Source organism: Haliotis asinina, chromosome 4, assembly GCF_037392515.1.
Source record: "Haliotis asinina isolate JCU_RB_2024 chromosome 4, JCU_Hal_asi_v2, whole genome shotgun sequence".
Classification (NCBI taxonomy): domain Eukaryota; kingdom Metazoa; phylum Mollusca; class Gastropoda; order Lepetellida; family Haliotidae; genus Haliotis; species Haliotis asinina.
Window position 1 is genome coordinate 63,758,538 of NC_090283.1, and position 22,290 is coordinate 63,780,827.

The 22,290-nt window shown below is 44.1% G+C and overlaps 1 protein-coding gene across 1 annotated transcript in view; it reads left to right on the forward strand.

Moving 5' to 3' along the window:
* The first annotated feature begins 14,910 nt into the window (after positions 1 to 14,910).
* LOC137282647 (uncharacterized) overlaps positions 14,911 to 22,290 on the forward strand; it is a 47,432-nt gene continuing 40,052 nt past the window's right edge. The window contains exon 1 of the mRNA XM_067814435.1: positions 14,911 to 14,977. Coding sequence (XP_067670536.1) covers positions 14,911 to 14,977 — 67 coding nt within the window. The remainder of the gene's footprint in view (positions 14,978 to 22,290) is intronic.

Below are 22,290 nucleotides of genomic sequence, written 5' to 3' on the forward strand. Positions count from 1 at the left end.
CATTATTTAATATCATATTAGGTGAGGTGGGTGTTAAGTTGATCAGCCATTTAGGTTTTTTAAAATCTGGTAACGGCACCCGTCTGTACACGTTGTCTTTGAAGTGTAGGATGTAGAATTCATCTTCCTCACCAGGCTGATCGAACCCCTCTGTATCTCCCAGGTCGTTAAGTGTAGTGTTGGGATGATGACTGGTCATTATTATACTATTATGATATAATTTCCAACTGGTTTTCTGATAATAATTCAGGGGTTAACTTGATACCCATGAAGTGTATGTTGTCAGGCAGGAAGATATTGATTAGTGATATCTTGTTTTCCACGATCACGTTGACCCCCTGCAGACTGGTCTTGGAGTCGACACCCACCCGCACGTAAACGTTGCAAACTTGATACTGGTGTCGTTTCACCCACCCGAGTTTGATCCCCTTCACGATCTCGACATCATTCACCGATGGTTCCCCTAGGTAGACTTTGATGAATAGTGTTGAGTTTGCTGGTAGACTCTCTAGTATCTTGACCACGCCTTCGAATTCAGACACCAACTGCAATTTCACGTTTTGCATGGCCGGTTTACTCGATAGCATGTGGGCTGCTATAGTGTTGACTGGGCTGACGACTATGCTACGCCTCTGAGTTGGGACGTAAGCCACGAGCAGGGTTCCATTGTTTACGACTTTGTTTAGGTGGTTGTCTTTGTTATCCGTGAACACGTAAGGGGAGACGAGTCTAATATTGAGAAACCATTTGTTATCGGGTAACAACACCCACTTGTCATCTTCGGTGAAGACGAGCATATATGGTTTGTTTTTGACGATGGTAGTGCTCTCAACATCGTCTAAATCGAACAGTTTACCTCCGAATGATGGGTATATTCTCCAGTTGTCATCACCGGTGTTGACGAGGGCGTACTTAGTGTTGGCTGTTGCTCCTGTGGTATCTATCATATCACTTAGGGCTCCACCGGAGGGGATTTCAACGCGTTTGTAAATGTTGTTTTTCAGTTGCAAGGCATACGATTTACCATCTACTCCGGGAGCGTCGAAACCGCGTGTGTCTCCGAGGTCGGAGATCCCGATATTGACGCATTTTTTCACTCCGGGCCCTTGTGCGCTGGTCATGTTACGTGAAGCGTTAAGCTGAGGTATCCTATATTTACAGGATTATGATTTATATCTAACACCGATATTGTCAGCTCAGGTATGTTGCCCTGGGTTAATCTCTTATACTGCCGTGGTGAAAATGACTCGGTTCTACCGTCGTTGAATTTCTCAGTTTTCACCGGCACTGCTCTCAATATAGTGGAAGGGTGACCTCCTTGAATGTTATACGTTGTGCTCACCTGGCCGAGATGAATGTACAGCTCTCGGTACGGTACTAGTTCGGGTAACTTCGTGCCTGTGACGGTTGTTGTTGGTTTTATCTCGTCAGGAGACATACCGAGTATCCTCGCTAATGGTCGGCCGAGCCTCAAGGAGGTTCTTCCGTTGTTGATTAACACCACTGTGCCGTTTGAGTCGTTCATCTTGAGTTCGGCTCCCAGGGGTTTGAAGACCTCGTCGTTTAGCGAGCACACGCTGTAGTAGCCGTCAGTTATTTGACTGCGAGTTCCACTGACGAACAGCTTATTGTTGCTGATATTAATGTTAGTCCATTGCGGTAGGTAGGTGATATCGCAGAGTGCGACTTCGAGTTGACCTGACGTGTTATCGATCGCGTGCGTCAGCTGAACGGCCTCACCGCTAGTTATTCCTGGAAGTGTTATGTACATATTATAATATATAAATTATATAATATAATATGGATTTAGCACACTTGAAAATCGTGGTGAATGCAGATGGTACGGGGTTTAAAACAACCTTTATTGATATCTTTGAAAAGTATGTCGTGTCCGTTAATAACGCGCAGGCGGTGGTAAACTGGAATCAAAACCCAATGCAGTTTTGGCAGAACCAACTCAACTTTGCTGTGTGGTGTGTGACAACAGGGTCGGGTGTGAAACCAGACTATGGTATAGACGAACTGAGTAAGGCGGTTATTTTGTTTCATATTTATTATCAAACGAGACGAATATTGAAGGAAATAAGTGCTCCTCTTCCCCAAGATAAAGCGTGGAGTATGACGAATAACCCCTATGATAGACGCGCTTATGAACGTATTTGTGGGGAGTTTGAGATTCCAACGAATAAAGACTTTCGCCTTCCTGGTGTGAACCATGGTCTCGGTATAGTTCTCGTGTACTTCTACAGGTCCGGAAAATATTATGCCGGTTCTAAAGATGGTTCATACAACCCAAACCGGCATACATTTACAGGCCCCACAACGAATGAAAAGATCCATGTCAGCTGTATAAAGCAAACCAGTCCTGATGCAGCCACAGCCTGGACTAAAATGATCTCAAAAACATCGAAAGGATTCACTCGTGCTGGTACAATACGCTTGAACGATTTGATTCGAACGTACGTGTGGGCGCTGTTGGGTGCGCAGTCGATGACGCGTTCTAACATCCTCGGTAAGGGAACTGCTTACGACGCTCAGACACAATTCGTTTCCAACGTTGAGGATGCTATCAATTCTCCAGTTGATCTCCCGAGGGCCATCGACCGTTACCAAAACGTGTTAGAATACGCCAGATCGAAAGTCAATTACGTGTTCGGCGTGGGGTTGTACATGGCTCCGAGTGATATGCAACTGAGAATAAAAAAAGTGGTGGGTTATAACAACAAAATAGTCATAGCCACGGCGGACCAAAAGTTGGGTATCAACCCCGATATTAACACCCCACATATCCCACACATCCCACCACGTGAAAAGGGTATAGTGGCGCCACCTCCGGAGCCTAAAATTCATGTGGAGGTACCCCCTGGGGGTGTGGGGGTTTCCACCACCTATCAACAGCATATTGATAATAAAACAGCCTTAGTGATTGGTGGGGTAACTTTGGGACTTATTTGGTTAAAGATTTCTTAGCCGCTACGTACACCAGACCCGCCACGGCGACGATGGCTGCCCACAGGTTTTGACTGAGCCACATGGCAGTTTTAGACAGAGCGCTCAACAACCACGAGACGATGCTACCCAGTATGCCGGGAAGGGCTTCGGCGGCTTTACCAGCCAGTTTAGCTAGGCCTTCCCCGAGTTTTTTGATCCAGTCTTTAACACCACCACCACCGCCTGGAGTTCCACCGCCGCCGGCAGGCCCCACAGGGGTTCCTCCCACCAGTGACACCACCAGGGTTGATATGATTAAACCCAATGCAGTCAGAATGCTGGCGATGGTGATCCCTTGCTCCCGGAATAATATCCGAATCCTGTTGGCTAAAGTTGTATCTTCGTTCAGTATTCTATCGATTGTTTCCCGAATGCGACTGATCTGGGATCGAAGATGTTCACGATTCGAGGAAGCGGCTTCCAATCGTGTACGTCTCTCGTCTTCTAAATCGCGTAGTCGTTCATTGATACGATTCTTCATATCATCGTCGTCAGTTTCGGTGAGTTTGGTTTTTTCCCTAGCGATGTGCTCGTCGATTTCGTTCAGTTTCCCCATGTTGTTCACGAGTTCTCCACGCACGCGTTTCACGGCTTCGTCTAAGCCGTACAGTTCCCTTACCGGAAAATCAAACCCCGGTAACGGTTTGTCCCAGTAGGTGCTCAACAGTTTTTCTATGCTGTCCGAGGCTTCTGTAGCACGCTCTGGCGTCATTTCATCTATAGTGGTGAGGTGGGATCTGGTAGCTTGCAGATCTTCTTTAACGGTCTTAGGTATTGCACCACCGTAATCACGCATGTTTAGATGTTCACGGATAAATTTAGCACCACCATTGCGGCTGGCTAGAGTTGACAAGGCCAGTGGTTTTTTAGTGATCTTGTTAAAGAGCTCAACCCCTGGGGCAGACTTAAGACGTAGAACACCCTTTGTATCAACAAAAAAATTCTTATGGTATATACCCTGGGGTTCAACGTAGTTTTTATCACTTTTTAAACTTTCGTAATAATCATTTACCGTTGTTTCTAAAAGTTGTTGGCTCAATGGCAAACTAGTAAATGAGGTCTCCTGCTCATCAGATGCCTGGGCACTAGCGCCCCGCATATCATCCATAGGTATGTCTTCATCCATTAGTATTTAAATATATTTTATTTATATATAACAATGTACGGCAGAAAATTAGATCCTTTCAGAAGATTGAGAGAGCCATTAGGTGCCAGAGCCGTGCGACAGTCGGTGACCATCACCAATAATCCCAGTAAGATAGACCAGAACCAAACTCTGCTGGTTAGATTTCCAAACCTTGGTGAGAATGACCTCATTGTACCAGGCACTGTTCGACTGGCGTTCAATATCACGTTGACCTCCGACAACGACAAACGCGAGCTAGTGCGGAACGTGGGTCGAGCTATCATCAAAAAAACGACCGTCAAGATAAGCGGTAACGAGGTGCTGAGCATCGACGACAGCGATGTGTTTCACTGCTACAAGGATCTCTGGAAAAGCGAGAGAGAACGAGTCAACGATGTGTACCAGGGTATCAGCAAATCAACCCGGGCGCGCATAGGATACGTCTTCACGCAAGACCAACAAGACAAGCTATCGGACGGTGAAAAGGCTATCGCTCTAGCATACGGGAATCGATTCTGCGTGCCGCTCGACTTCGAGTTGCTCACGGGGCACGCGCCGTTTTACCAGGCCGCGCTGGGTGATAGGCTCGAATACGAGCTCACGTTTAACGACTATAGCAAAGTAGTGCGTACGCCGAACGGTGATGAGGCCAGTTATGCCATAGACAACATCTCTCTGGAGTTCGACATGGTCACTAGCCCGGAGCTGGCCAGGCAGGTTCGAAGCCAGTACTCTGGGAAGATGGCTATCCTGTACGATCGTGTACTGAGGCATAGATCAGTCGTGCGAGATAAGAGCGACACTGTGTGGAATATCAACCTGAACGTGCCGGCGCGATCGATGAAAGGTATCCTGGTCGTCCCCATGGAGGATTACGATCCATTCCGGAGGGACAGCGAGAAGTTTTTCAACCCCGAGATTGAAAAGGTGGAAGTTACCATCGAGGGCGTGCCCAACCAGCTGTTCAGTCATGGTATGAGACCACACCAGCAGTGGGATGAGATAAAAAAGCTACCAGTGGGGGATTACATAACAAAGGACCTGGACCTCGGCTCCGTGCAGATCGGTGAATACCTGACCACCAAGTACGCCCTATGGTTGGACATGCGATCCACGGATGATGATAAACTGCACGGTAGCGGGCGCCGTATAGATAACGGTAGCGAAGGGATAACTATCCAGATTAATAAGAAGGCTCAAACCGCTGGTAAGTTGAAATTATATCTGTACGTTATTATGGACGCGCAACTTAATATAGACAATGGGAGATTTGTGCAAGCCATCTACTAGTGGGGGGTACCCCCCCATACCCCCCAACAATAAACTACCCCAACTGCCCACTGACCCACACTGCGCTATCATATGCGGGCAGACTGGCTGTGGTAAGACCGTTTTCGTGTTGGATATGTTGGAGGGTTACTACAAGGATGTGTTCGATAACATCGTTATCATATGCCCTACTCTGGGTATGAATAAAACGTACGCGCGACCTTGGGTGATGACGGACCCGGACGTACACAAAATCGACCCTGGAACACGTCTGCAGGACTGGTTGAAAGCTCTTCACGAGAAATTTAAAGGGGAACCGACGCTGTTCATACTGGACGACTGCAGCGCTAATCGCGAGATAACAAAAAAGAGAGATATGCTATCGTACCTGGCCTTCTCCGGCCGGCATGCAAATCACAGCGTCTGGGTGCTAACGCAGAAGTTCAACTCGGTGTTGAAAGACCTCAGGGAGCAGACGCGATGGGTGGCCTTATTTCACTGCAAGGACAGGGATTCGTTCGAGGAGTGTTTGAGAGAGAACGATGTGATGAGTAAATTAGAACGGGAACGGGTGAAGAAACAGCTCGCTGAAACTAAACACGCTAAGCTCGTTCTAAAGACAGACCAACCAGTAGCATATATAGTTTGCTAAGCAAAGCTAAGCTAAAGCTAAGCAAAGCTAAGCAAAGCTAAGCAAAGCTAAGCAAAAGCTATGATATTTGAAGTATTTGTCGTGTGCAACTTAACTTTCATTTCTCTGTGTTTTGTCTGCATCGGGTATTATATAGTTAAAACTAAATCTTACTTGTTATATTATAAGATGGAGTGTGAGGAATTGCTCGAACAATTGTCTGTGGAGGGTTCCCCAACTGGGGATTCCCCCAAGCGAGAGAAATTGGTGGCGTTGGCTGTTGGCGGCAAAGCCAAACATTACTTTGGAGACTACACCCCGGATAAAATTCACAAAATGTCAGCCGAAGAAATCGATAAGCTGTACGCTAGATACGAGTCCCGGCTCGGAGCAGAAATGACAAAGACAATAGGATCGGCTATGACCCAGATATATACCAGTATTGTATCACACTTCCTTCCCATTCCACCAGAGCGCCGACTTTACCTGTGGGAGGACCTAGATAAAGACCCTTTTATCGAACACGCCGTGAGCTCTATCAGCTGCGGGCTGTACCACAAATATGGTATGTTGTTGGCTCCAGTGACGGCGGCGATTATCACGGCAAAACATTGCCAATTTGAGAGAAAGAATAATAATAATAGTATAGATGGATGCTGCACAGGAGGAGACCCCAGTGGATTCACAGGAACCAGTGACGGTGGAGACCCCAGTGGTGGTACCCCCAACAGTAACCAGGCAGAAGAATCCTAAGAGAGTAGCTGCCGGTAAAAAACGGTGGTGTAACCAACATAAAGTGACCAATCCAACCCGACTGTTGTTGGCTGTAGGCGTAACTGCTGCCTTGGCTATCTCGTGGTTATACGTGGGGGTACCCTCCCACAGTGAGCCACAACCCAACAGTGAGGTAACCCCCAACAGTGGGGGTATGGGGGTATCCCCCATGGTAGACCCGCATATCATGTTATAATTTTAATATTTTATATCATATACATAATGTCTGAGGGGAAAACGTTCGTCAACGACGCATACCACGCCACAGTGGTCGCCAGTCTAGCCGTAGGGTACGCTCGGTTGACTAAAATGGTGCTTAAACAACCAACTATCAAGCTAGATTTCAACCTGCAGGATATGGGTATGCTCATAATGAACCTTGGTATGGCGATGGCCACAAAAGACATCCTAGTAAAACAAGGAATAATACCTGATAATATAATGAAATAAATATAGGGATGGCCACGATAGCTATGATGGTCGGTGGGGCGTTAGTGAATGCCCTGGCATTTTCCGGGAGTAATTACCTCTTCTCGAAACTACGAGATGATCACGCGGCTGAAATACAGGAAGAAAGGAAGCGACACGATCTCGCTACTGAGAAATTACAAAGAGCACAGGCCGAGTACGCTAAAAAACGCCTCCAGAGGATCGATTTTATTAACGAACAACTCACGCGTGAAAACCATGCCGTTCAAACATTCAACGATGTTGATGAAGCAATGAAAGAATACTATCTACTAACTGGTAAACAATTGGAACCGCTCAATAAACCCACACTCGCTCAGTACTACACACCATCTAAGGGACAAATGAATCGTGAACTGGGCTTCATAGTGTTGGGTATAGCAGCTACTGCGTTGGTTGCGAAGCAATTAAACTAAAATACCTATATAAGTAAACATGAGACCCGCTCCATACCGATGCGAATATATACTTATGGGGAAGACCGAGGCCTGTGGTAGGAAATGCAGGAATCAGGGGTTCTGTTGTTTCCATATGGGAAGTCCTAACTACACGTGTTCTGTGTGTGGTATCGGGGTTAAAGGGCACTACTGTTTATGTAAAGCTCACGGAGCGAACGTAGTCAGACATCAACTCATATACGAGAATAAAAAAGGCTACATAAAAGAACGTAGGCGACTGCTCAAGATAGACTCCAATTAGAGATTATACACACCTACGTATAGCTATGTCTGTGGAAAACATATTCAAATATGAACTGGCCTTATGGGGCAGCTTCAGATTTAAGATAATAGTGGACGTGGTATGGATTAAAGAGGGTGTTAAGTATACTCACCCCTTCGAATGGGAGCGGGATATCGCGTCTCAATACCATATAGAACGTTTTTCGAGTATAAGTGAATACAAGGAATACTATACCCAAGGCGAGTACTGGATTGAAACAGCCACACTATATATTTTACCAGGTACGTGGGACGATTTGACAGAATGTCTAGAATTGTACCCGGCCACCAGAAAATATTTTTTAAGAGTTACTGCCGACCAATTAGACATTGATTCTCTTAGGTGTAAACACTATGGCTACTGTGCGCGAGCTCAAGCGGGCCGCAAAGCAGAGAGGTGTTATCGGGTATTCTAGAATGCGGAAGCCAGCATTGTTGAGATTACTAGGTTTAGAAATCCCTCCTACGGTAAAACAGTTAAAAGCTCAAGCGAAACAACTTGGATACACGGGTTATTCAAAACTGGGGAAAGCCGGGTTAATCGCATTGTTATCACATGCCCCAGTAGCACGTCCAACTGTAAAACAACTGAAAGCCGAGGCACACGATTTGGGTTTAGGCGGGTATTCTCGTATGAGAAAACCACAGCTTGTAGAATTATTACGACAGAATAGAGCTATTGACCTACAGTTTGTGCGCACTGAGCACGCCGTAGGCAATTATTTGAGAGGTTGGCGCATGCACATTGATAGAAACATAGACATTACAGATATTAAGCCTCTGATAGCTGATAAGGTCAACCAGGAACTAAATAATCTAGGAAGTATCAAGTTTCAGATCACAGTGAAAATGTCGCTCGATAAGCAGGTTGGGGGCCCCACAGGGGCCACTGATTATGTTCAGCCTTACTTCCGAGGTAAACAAGAGGTCGTCACACATGCAGAGACCATTGACGCATCAATCGATACAAGTTTTCAGCAGATACGAGAATACCTAGAACGCTACACACACTTAGGGTCCGGGTGGGCTGTAGATAAAATCGATAATGTCTATCTAGATATAGCTAAATACGTGCCGTTCAGAGGTGGGTCATACCTAGCCTTGCCTCCCTACTATAAGAACAAACAAGCCATAGTAAACGTTAAGAATAGAGGAAACGATTGCTTGAGGTTATCTATCAGGTCAGCCTTATTTCCAGCTGCCACTAATCCGAACAGGCCTTCTAATTATCCACAGGACGATGGGCTCAACTGGGATGGTATAGATGAACCCACCCCAATATCCCAGATCACTAAAGTAGAAAAACAGAATAATCTGGCTATAAATGTCTTTGGACACAAAGGTAACACAACAATAGTTCACAGGGTCAGCCCGGTGAAGGATTGTCAAGTTATTAATTTATTCATGATTCAAAAAGGTGAAAAGTATCACTACACGTGGATAAAACATCTCAGCCGGTTGTTGCACGACCAGTCGAAACACGTTGGGGAAAAACACTTTTGTGTACGATGCCTACACTGTTTCAGTCGGGCTGATTTATTAGAATCCCACCTGGAGGATTGCCAAGGTGTTGGGCAGACGGCCATACGAGTCGACATGCCTAAGGAAGGTGAAAATATCCTAAAATTCGACAATCACAAGAATCAAATGTCTGTGCCTTATATCATATACGCCGACTTCGAAGCCTTAGTGGTTGGGGAATCATCCACTAGTGGGAGTTTCACACACAAAACACAAGAGCATAAAGCCTGTTCGTTTGGATACATTGTCGTCCATTGTGACGGGGAAACGAAAGCTCCGGTAGTGTATAGGGGTCCTGACACGGCTGAAAGGTTTCTAAAGTGCTTGCAGGAGGAAGAAAAAATTATTAGGAATGCATTGTATAAAATCGCTCCAATGCGTATGACCAGAGCCGACAAGCTAGCTCACGCCAGTAGCACTAACTGTCATGTGTGCGACTCGCCACTTAACGGTGATTCGGTGAGAGATCACTGCCACATAACTGGTAAGTATAGAGGCGCCGCTCACAACGCGTGCAACCTCAAGCTTAAAATCAATCCTAAGACAATAAACATCCCCGTTGTCTTTCACAACTTGAGAGGATACGACTCTCACTTGATCATGCAGGCCATCGCGAAAATCGATGGTAATATATCGTGCATCCCAAACAACATGGAGAGATACATCTCCTTCAGCTTAAATGGACTTAGGTTCATTGACTCGTTTCAATTCCTCCTGTCGTCACTCGACAGTCTGGTCAAGGCCAACAATACCTTCCCTATCACAGATCGATACACAGACGCCGAGACTAGACACTTGCTCATGAGGAAGGGCGTATACCCATATGAGTACATGGATAGCTGGGCTAAGTTCACAGAGACCAGACTACCTCCTATCGACTGCTTTTATAGCAAGCTGAATGAAGCGTCCGTCTCACGAGACGATTACTCGCACGCGATTAACGTATGGAATAAACTGGGTTGTAAGAACCTTGGCGATTATCATGACCTGTACTTGAGGACAGATGTACTACTGTTAGCCGACGTGTTTGAAACGTTCAGGCGGACCTGTTTCAAGCAGTATAAACTCGACCCCGCATGGTATTACACCAGCCCAGGTCTGTCGTGGGACGCCTTGCTTAAAAAGACAGGAGTTAATTTGGAATTGCTCACAGATTATGACATGCACCTATTCATTGAGAAAGGCTTGCGAGGTGGGATTTCCATGGCATCCAAACGATACGCGAAAGCAAATAATCAATACGTGAAAGGTTACGATCCTAACAAACCAACCAATCACATTCTATACCTCGACGCAAATAACCTGTACGGCTGGGCCATGAGCCAGTATCTACCTACAGGAGGATTCGAATGGGTACCAAACGTTGATGTTATGAGCATTGCACCAGATTCGAACAAAGGGTATATCCTCGAAGTTGACTTAGAGTATCCCAAGGAATTACACACATCGCACAACAGCTATCCCCTTGCACCCGAACGTATGAAGGTTAACACAGACTGGATGTCTGAGTACCAACATAACTTGTCAGGTGGTCGTGTGGCGGACGTTGAGAAACTCGTGCCTAACTTAATGAATAAGACCAAGTACATAGTTCACTATCGCAACCTACAGCTGTACCTGTCATTGGGTATGAGGCTGACCAAAATACACAGGGTGCTCATGTTCGACCAGAGCCCATGGATGGAGCCCTACATCAGAATGAACACAGACCTACGAAAAAAAGCCACCAGTGATTTTGAGAAAAATCTCTACAAGCTCATGAACAACTCGGTGTTTGGTAAGACTATGGAAAACCTTAGGAAACGCGTAACCGTGAAACTGGTTAGATCTAGTGAGGAAGACAAGCTCAGGAAATTGATAGCCAGTCCGGCATTCAACCGTAATAAAATATTCACAGACGACCTAGTTGCCATACACATGAAGAAAAGCCACATAAAATTCAACCGACCTGTTTACGTTGGGATGAGCATCCTCGATTTATCCAAACACCTGATGTACGACTTTTACTACAACGAGCTTAAGAAACAGTACGGCGACAGGTGCGAAGTGCTGTACACTGACACGGATTCCCTGCTGATGGAGATTCGAACTGAGGACGTGTACGAGGACATGAAAAAACACATCGATTTATACGACACCAGCGACTATCCTAAGACCCATACCATGCACAGCACGGTAAATAAAAAGGTCCTAGGTAAGATGAAGGACGAGTGTGCTGGCACGCCAATAACTGAGTACATAGGTTTAAGGCCTAAGATGTATTCCATATTGAAAGCCGACAATAGTGAGATCCGGAAAGCTAAAGGGGTTAAGAAGTATGTGGTGAAACAACACATCAAACACGCCAGATTCAAGGAGGCCCTGTTCAAGACCCGTACCTTTAGGCATAAGATGAACACGCTTAGAAGTGATGGACATAAGATATACGGACTGACTATAAACAAGACGTCCCTATCGCCTATGGACACGAAACGTTGGATAGCTATTGATGGTATAAACACATACGCGTATGGACATGAAAAAATTTGAGGCTATTTATTACAGCCCGCGTGGATATTGGAAAGGAGCTAGCGCAGTAGATAATCTATCTAAAATGGCGCGAGTATCACCGGAGAAAGCCAAAGCGTGGCTTGAAAAACAAGCCCTGTGGCAGATCTATTTGCCGGCGCCACGCTACGTACCTAGAAGGAGTTTCGGAATTAACATACCTAATAGCATTCACCAGGCAGACCTACTGTTCCTACCTCATGATAAGAGGTACAAGTATGCCTTAACCGTAGTGGACGTAGCCAGTCGTTACAAGGAAGCCGAACCCTTGACCACGAAAGATTCGGCCAAAGTAGCCAAAGGATTAGAACGCATATACAAACGCAGCCCGCTGACTTGGCCAACAGAGCTGCAAGTTGATCCCGGACGGGAGTTCATGGGTGCCGTTTCACAACTGCTAGCCAAACATGATACAAAGGTCAGACGTGGCACGGCCGGAGCCCATCGCAGCCAAGCTATAGTTGAGAGATTTAATAGGACTTTGGCTGAGCGCTTGTTCGGTCATCAATATGCTAGGGAGATGGCCACCCCTGGAAAACGATCGACCGAATGGGCCACGAGGTTACCCGAGGTGGTGTCGGCAATCAACCATGAAGTCACCCGTCTCACCGGTAAGAAACCGGCAGACGCTATCAAACTAAAATCAATAGTTGCAGAGTCGGCCGCTCCATTGCGTGGGAAGGAGAAACAGATACCGGATAGGGCCCTAGTGAGGTATCTGTACCAGCCGGGGGAACACGAGGGTGATAGTCGTAAGCGAGCCACCGATCCTATATGGTCAGTCAAAACTTACAACATAGATAAAGTGGATATGAAAGCCGACGAACCTAACTTATACTACTTGAGGGGTGGGCCGGGTAGGGGGTTTGTAAGAGAAGAATTATTGATCGTACCGTACGGCACAGTGTTACCGCCTGCCAAGTCACGGTAAACGTGATGGCGTAGCTTTGTAGTAGGGGCAATAATAGCAAGAGCTAAGGGTCCCACCAAAGCCTCATTTAGTAAATGAGGCTTTTTAGAGGGGTTTTTGAAAAGTGTTTTCGGACTATCATTCTCTATACTACTTAAATATTAAGTATCGTTTCAGTCATGCACTTGGTATTCTATATAAACATAGCTGTGAAGTATCATATCAGATGAGCGCGTGGTATCCTTGATCTACCTTCAGTTGTTATGGCAATCTATAGCCCAGTTTATGTTGTATTGCCTTTATAGTTAAACTGTTTTAGACCCAATTACTAGTTTTACATTCTTCTCTGTGATATTCTAGTTAATTGTACTGTCCTTCGTGGACAGTGTTTTTACAATGTGCTATTAATTAATATGGTTTTTTTTTTAAATATTTAATCGTTCTCGTCACTATATGGCTGAAATATTGCCGATGTCAAAAACATCAATTTTAACTCACTCACTTTGTAAAAACATATCTGTGAAGTACCGTTTTAGTCGTGCACATGGGATTCTTTACATAATATAGCTGTGAAGTATCATTTCACTCGTGCACGTTGCACCCGTTATATAACAGCACACTCATATACGTGACCTACGAACATAAAAGACGCATGGGTAGAATAATTTAATTTAATTTACATATGATATAAATCCTTCGTAATTAACTGACGTTTTGCTGACACTGAAGTCTTGACAAAGCATTATATTTTTGTGATCTAAGATCTCTGATTTATCCACGTGAAAGCTTACTGAGCTGAGATGCGTTTGTGTTTAGTTGTACCCGCGGGAAAGGCATCAAACAATATTACCATTTCAGTGTCTAACCAATTAGGGATTTTTTAATAATGTAAATTATCATTTTATAACTGGTTTTAAAAACAAAGTTACATATATTTGAGAAAGTCTGATTAACGCTGTGTAGATAGAAAAGTGTTTTATGATTAGCAGTCTGAATTAATGGCTGAGATTGTCACTGGCTGCATCCGCGAAGGGGGTTTAAGTATTGTAAACGTATTGTCACCCTGAACCAGGGTACGTAAGTCCCAAGACTTTCAAAGTAATTTTAAACTTACTGTTATTATTACTGTTGAATATATGTCATTTTAACGTATGGTATGACGTGTCTACAAATCGCCAACATCTGACGGGATGGTGTAAATCCAGCTAGGGTCCGTGACAGGTAGCTAAGGTACTGTAAGTCCCTATGGTCCCTAGCCTTCAGTTGTTGGCGATCTATAGCCCGTGTTTTAGATTGCATTGTCACACAATCCATATACACACATCATCCATATATCCGGTATAAACGACAGGTCAAATGAGATCCCATTTGTATTGTTGTTACAGGCTTGTTGTAGTGTTGTTACATGTGTGTTTTAGTGTTGTTACAGGTTGCTGTAGTGTTGTTACAGGTGTTCAAGAATTGTTACAGCTGTGTTGTGGTGTCGGCACAGGTGTGTTATAGTGTTGTTAAAAGTTTGATTGTAGTATTATTAAAGGTGTTTTGTAGTGTTGCGTCAGGTGTGTATACTATTGTTACAGATGTGCTTTGGTGTTGTTACAGGTGTGTTGTAGAGCTGCAGCACATCCAACTTCTGTACTGCAGTCAGTTGTAGAATTTGTAAGAACATAATAGTGTTTTTAATTATTTGTTGTTGTAAGTGCGAAGTGGTGTTATAGTCAGGCTTATTGTGCCGGCGTTACATATCCAAACCGCGTAACTGAAAGGCACGTAAGACCGCCTGAGCACACACACAGGGACTATTGTTGACAATATACAGACCCACCGCGTTCTCGATCTAAGAGATACATATTCGGCGGACAGGTGTTGACGCTATAATACAGCTGTATCTTGCAGGTACGGGACGGGTGCCTCTGAAACTCCGTGGATCTGTCACATCAGTCCTGGTGCCAACATGATTGGGATACTGTTTGTGGTACTTGCTGGTATTTGCGTCACTGTTGGAGAACACGAACTATCTGGTGAGTGTGTACCAATTTATTTTCCAGAGTGCTTGCAACTGTCTTGCTTCAGAACACGAACTCTTTGGTGAGACGTTAGCAACGTCTTTTCTGTAATGCTGATATCTGTCACGCTTCGGAACACAAACTATCCGGTGAGTGTTTAGCAACAGGTTTTCTGGAGAATGCTGACATTTCTTTTTGTTTCACTTCATAACACGAACTCTTTGGCGAATGCTTAGCAACAGTATTGTTTTTGGTTTTTTTGTTTTTGGGGAGGGAGGGTGGCTGGATGCTGACGTTTGATATGCTTTATAACACAAACTGGTCGGGGGTGTCTGGCAACTTTTCTACATTTCTCATACGTCAGATCAGGAACTACTGGGTGAGTGTTTAGCAACAACTTTTTCTGGAATGATAGCGGTTGATTCAATTGGAGAAACATACGCACAAGTCGGTGAGTGTTTTCTTTCTCTCAGATGGTGTCATTTGTCACGTGTTTGAGCGCACACTATTCGGTGAGTGTATTTCCTACAGTCATTGAGTAGGAGTAAAACTTAGAGAAAGGTAACTATTCGGCGTGTTGTGGCAATATGCTCTGATGTACTTGTGAATGCATTTCCCATAGTCAGGACACTTTGTGTATGTTTTGAAACATGGCAACACCCTCGCTGATTACTTTAACATATTTGTTTCGTCAATATAAAGGAAAACATGGCATTGAGTACAACTTTCATTTTTTAGTGGCTCAACCGGGGCCCACAATGAATCCACACACAGTTAGTAATAAAGTCTGTCATGTATTTAGTGCCATACTGCATGTGAGTGAGTGAGTGAGTTTAGTTTTACGCCGCACTCAGCAATATTACAGCTATATGGCGGCGGTCTGTAAATAATCGAGTCTGGACCAGACAATCCAGTGATCAACAACATGAGCATCGATCTGCGCAATTGGGAACCGATGACACGCGTCAACCAAGTCAGCGAGCCTGACCACCCGATCCCGTTAGTCGCCTCTTACGACAAGCTGAGTCGCCTTTTATGGCAAGCATGGGTTGCTGAAGGCCTATTCTACCCCGGGACCTTCACGGGTCGCCATACTGCATGTGTCAATAAAGACTTTCAAAGACGCTGTTCATGAATACAAGCTTCCTGTCAGATACACTCTTTTTATCGTTATGCACAGCTGAGTTGAGCTGCTGACGAGTTGGTAGCACAAAAAACCCACTCTGAAAAAACCCACAGGACAAAATATCTACACACTGCGGACAAAACCCCAACAGTGTGAGAAATGACATAGAACATATTTTGAAATAGAAATTTATGTTCTCATAAATAAATTTATTTTGGCCGATTAATTGCTTGAAAGTGGGTTTCCAAACTTCAGAAGGAATGCAGGTACGCTGGTGATTGTTCACGGTCACAACATGGATATTCCAGACATCGAGGTTGAAGACTATGGGTACACCTCGAAGTTGGATGTGGTCGTATTTCATCAGGGTTGATGGGTCTCAGGATTCTCAATTTCATGACTTCTACATATGACTCTGGATGACTTGAGATGTAACAAGAGCCGGATTATTCATTGTCAACGATATATTCATGGACCCGAGGAACGTTGGAGCACTGAACAGAACTGTCATCATCACAGGCACAATTATACAATTTATCAGACCAGCCTATGTTACGAAAACATGTTAATCAACTTATCCCACTGGCCCTGCCATGAAAACATGGCATTAATTAACTCACTGGTCTGTTGGGGAAAGGGTCGCAGTAACATGGTAATTTTGTCCTTTGTTAGTGAGTTTGGTGTGGGATTTTGTCCAAAGAATTTTGTCAAGTGATATTTTGCCTGGCTGGGATTTTCCCAAGGCGCACCAGGGGCTCAATTCCCGAAGCAGCCTTAGCCTTAACTCGCATTCCTTAGCACTGCACTAAGGCTGCCTTAGTGACTTACGTTCACCTTAAAAGTGCTTAGTTAAAGGAGGCTCAGGTCATCAGCATAGAATCAACTTGATCTGAACCATGTCTCTACAGAATGTAGCTCAAGCTGCTCAGGTTGGTGCAAACGTTCATCATACAAGTGTCATTCAGCTGCAGCTCGGAAGATTACAAATCTCCTAACAAATAGCCATGCTGCCAGCGTTCGTTTATGTTGCACGGAACGTCGAAACTTCGACGTGAAATTTCGACGATCAAGTATCATAATTTCAGATGAGTACCGATTCTTTTACTGGATGGGCCCTCATGATGAATGGGTATGTTTCCACGAAGAGTGGTACGGACTGTCAGTGCTCATCTCCAACAGCACCAGTTCATAAATATGATTCCTGCAATACAGCTTGACCTTTCCCACACCGACATGATAGGCCGACATTATCAGGGATATGATGTGTTGTGCGTCAACATTATGGGCCGATTAAATCTGGTTGAACGAGACAAGGCGCTGCAAGAGAAGTGACACAGATTCCACCAAAACACCACTGATTCACACACGTCGAATAAATCATTCTGTGAAAAGAAACCGCGACAGTATTAAGACCTACTAAGTCCACAACCACGTCTTTCCACGGAATATTTTCCCATTTTTGTCCTTAAACCCCTGAAGTTAGTTTCGATATATATCCTGCTTAAATATTGCGTTGTCATCTGTAGTAAAGTGTTTTAGATTTGATTACTGGTTTTACGTTTGTATGTGATGATGTAATTATTTTAATGTCCTTCGTTGACAGGTTTTTGTAATTTTATTCCAACTATTACCAGTTTACAACTTTTTATGGCACGATATTGCTGAAATAGTTAGCGAGTGTAACTATAAATCTTAACTCTCTAACTTTGAAGATCGTTGGAATCTCGCTTTACTGTTGGTTGTCGTATGTTCCCTATTCAATGCATCCTACAGCTACTACGAGAGAGAGGATGTAGGCGAAATAGGATGTAGGCAAAATGGGAACATTCCCTAAAAGCTTATTTGACAAAGTTACCAACTACAAGTTGTTTCTGTGTATCCCCTACTTATTTAGAAGAGCATGTCTACCGTGAAGCATCTGTTTTTTTCAGGCAGCCATTAGAAACATGCCTCAAGCAAGGACATGTTTGTTAAACTGTTTGAGAGGCATTCTAGAAGTTGCTGAGATAAAGATGACAAGAATTTTATGGATGATCAACTTCTTTATTGCAGGGTAGCGACGTTTCGGTATAGAAACGTCGCTACCCTGCAATAAAGAAGTTGATCATCCATAAAATTCTTGTCATCGACATGTTTGTTCTACATTAAGTGTGTATTTTTCGAGTTGCATGAATAGAGAGGATCAGTTGCATGACGTGTTAAACATATTAATGTGAGTCGAAGGAGCGATGTTTCAAAGAGCGTCACATTACTGGTGTCAGTTGTGGCCAGATGGTATGAAAAAAAGATCAGTTCGGCTGACCTTCAACCTTTAGCCATTCTGTATGGAATCCGAGAAAGGACATTGTCATGTTGTCGCATTGTCGCGTTGTCGCCCTCTCGAAAACAAGCAAAATGAGGCAAACATTAACCAAAGCGCGACAATGCGAGAACGCGACATTTCGCCTGTTTGTCGCGATGTCGCGTGTCGCGTTTCGAATAACATTTTCTCTGTTCCTCCAAAGTGCGACACTTTTCAAGGTCAAAATATGTCGCGTTGTCGCATTGTCGCCCTATCTACGATGTGTAAAAAAACCTAAACATTTACTAAACCGCGACTTGCGACAATGCGACATATTGAAATGTCGCATTGTCGCGTTGTCGCGTTGTCGCCCCTTTCGATGACCGACGAGCATGCGTAAAAAGTAAATTATAGTAGGCATGCGCAGGAAAAGTTAAACTCTATTTCACACTTCAATGGTCCTTTTGCTACTTCCAGTGTTTTTTAAAATAAAGTAGTGCTTGAAATGGCAGTTGGACTGCTTTTCTTGAACTTAATGCAAATCTTCATTGTTGGTTTGAAAAAATTTAGTGAATGAAGTGTGTTTTAGCAGCAAGACAAATATTTGCGCAACTTTTCATTGTAAGCACGTTTGCCTTGTCATTCAAGGCGGGGCAATTTGCTGTGCAGATTAATGTTTCTTTTGTCACACCAGATAGTTATCATCATAAGTTCGAATACCAGCACCATACACATTAATCCCTTTGAACATTGCGCCGATATCTAGATGACAGGTTGTGAAAAACTGAAATATTGTTAAAATTCAAGCCACATCGGCAAACACACCATGTCGTGTCATCGAATGGGTCACTATGTTCCATAATGTGGCTCCTGACACAGTTTCATGGTACAGTCCTGTCCGACGCTAATGAATTTGTTCGAGATCTGCCTCTGTTCAGCCAGCAGTGGATGGATACCAAGTAGAATTAGATATCACGTAACCAACCGACACCTCAAAGACAGTTTAGGTCGGCTTTGAACGTGATAATGGGAAAACGCCATACAAATGGACTGTTATCATTGTGATATACTATCCCAAGAAATAAACGCACAGACGAGATATCTGTTGAGAAAAGTTTTAAACGAGTACAACCCGTCCATAAATAGACTTTAGTGCATGAATTTTACATCAGTAATGAGTGCATGTGCTTTAGAAGAAGGTAATGTCTATAAAACAAATAAATAATAAGCGAAGACGTTGATGACGACGTAGCACGACCCTGACGTCGGGTTTTCTGGTTCTCAAACGAATCTCTTTCAGCCTGTTCCGTACAGTTTGACCTGACATCCTCTGAAGCCCAGGTGCCCTGGCTGTTGTGCCCTCACCCGTGGGAGTACCATCACGCAACTGTAGTACCCGCATGTACCTATTTCAGCTGAAGTGGTAACTCTAGGTCTGCCTGAGAGGGGGCGGTGATTTCTTATATCTGTTTGGCTATTACATCTTGCTCAGACTAACATTCAGACGCCTGGCAACAGAAGAGTTGTAAAAATAAAAATCGCCAATGCGTTTCTTTTGGAGGGATAGTTTATTAGAAACGATGAAACGGCATTGGTAGTGTTGCGTACCCTTGAAGTGCCAGAAACCAACTATCCCTCCCTCCCTCCTCCTTCTCTGCGACGCTCCACTCCATTCCACACCACACCTCTCCTCTCCCATCCTCCTCCTTCACTCCTCCGGCGCTCCGTTCTACTCCACTCCACCCTAGCCCACTCCTCCCCGCTTCGCTTCGCTCAACACCGCTCCTCACTCCTCCGCCGCTGCCGCAAATTTGCAAGGTATTTCAATACAATAATGTGTTGTCATGTCTGTTTTTAGTTCTATTTGAATCCTGTCTTATTAACCCTGCACATGAGATAATTCACAATGCATCTCATACTTTTCTCATATGGATACTTGATCAAGCGATACTAATGTACTTGTATCGTTTCAAACATGCACCTACTGAATCATAATATTCTTCAGCAAAATGGACAGTTTGAATACGCCATTCCATTAACCACGCACCCTTAACCCACACACTACACGGCAACATGGATGTTCATTTATCATTGTTCTGAGTTCGAATCACGGGTATCTCAGCTCTTAAAAAGCATATAAAAATAACCATGCTTGGGATAGTTTTTGGGTTCCGCCGTAACTAATAAAACGCGACACGCGACAAAGCGACAACGCGACATTTTGATGAAATGTTGCATTGTTGCGCGTCTCGCTTTGTTAAGATTGTGACCAATGTATGTATTGTAGCTTAATGACTAAAACGCGACGCGCGACAATGCGACAACGCGACATTTTGACGAAATGTCGCGTTGTCGCATTGTCGCATGTCACTTAATTTCTTATAATACCTACTGTAGTCAATATTTTAAAAATAAACGCGACGCGCGACAATGCGACATTTCATCAAAATGCATGCATGCTATGGTCAATATTTTAACAACGCGCGACGCGCGGCAATGCGTGAATACGACATTTCATCAAAATTTTATTAGTTACGGCGGAATGTAAAAAAACCCAAACTATCACAAGCATGATTATTTTTAGATATTTTAAAGGGTTCAGAAGGTCAAGGATCGAAATCAGAACAATAATAAATGAACGTACATCTAGCCGTGAAGTCCAGAGTGGTTGAGTGTCGTTGCGTAACGGAATGGTTCTATTCATACTGACCCTTTTGCTGATTTTTTTTTGATATAGCAGCCGTAGGTTTGAAACGATACAAGTACATGTGTATCGCTAGATATAGTATCCGTATGAAAACATTTTGAAGCATATTGTGAATCAAGTTATGTGCATGATTAATAATATAGGATTCAAACAGAAATGAAAACGGACATCACAATACATCACTGTAATGAAATACCGTGCTATTTATACCAGTAAACCTTGGGTGAGTGGAGTGGAGCGGCGAGAAGAGTGAGAGGAGTGCTACTGCTAACAGTCCATTCGTAAGGCGTTTTCCCATTATCACGTTCAAAGTCGACCTAAACTGTCATTGGGGTGACGGATGGCTAAGTGATTTCTCATTCTACTTGGTATCCATCCACTGCTGGCTGAACAGAGGCAGATCTCAGACAAATTCATTAGCGTCGGACAGGACTGTACCACGAAATTGTCAGGAGCCACATTACGGAACATAGTGACCCATTCGAGGACATCACCTGATGAATTTGCCGATGTGGCTTGAATTTTAACAATATTTTAGTTTTTCACAACCTGTCATCGAAATCTCCAAAGTGATTAATGTGTATGGTGCTGGTATTCGATCGTATGATAATAACTATCTGGTGTGACTAAGAGACTAACTCTGCTCAGCAAATTGCCCCGCCTTGAATGACAGGGGTACAGTGCCCCATGATTACAATGAATAGTTGCGCTACTAATTCGTTTTACTGCTAGAACACACTTGACTGGCTTAATACATTCATATTTTTGCAATATGTAAAACAATAAAGAAAGATTTGCATTAAATTCAAGAAGAGAAGGCCCATTGCCATTTCACGCACTACTTCATTTTAAAAACCATTGGAGGTAACGATAGACTAGTGAAGTCGGGAATAGAGAATCACTTTTTCTGCGCATGCGTAGATTAATTGATGAAATGTCGCGTTGTCGCATTGTTGCATGTCGCGTGTCGCGTTTTAGTGAATTCTCACATATCTTAGATAGGGCGACAATGCGACAGCGCGACATTTTTTGACCCTGAAAAGTGTCGCTATGTCGCGTGTCGCACTTTGGAGGAACAGAGAAAATGTTATTCGAAACGCGACACGCGACATCGCGACAATGCGACAAACAGGCGAAATGTCGCGTTCTCGCATTGTCGCGCTTTGGTTAATGTTTGCCTCATTTTGCTTGTTTTCGAGAGGGCGACAACGCGA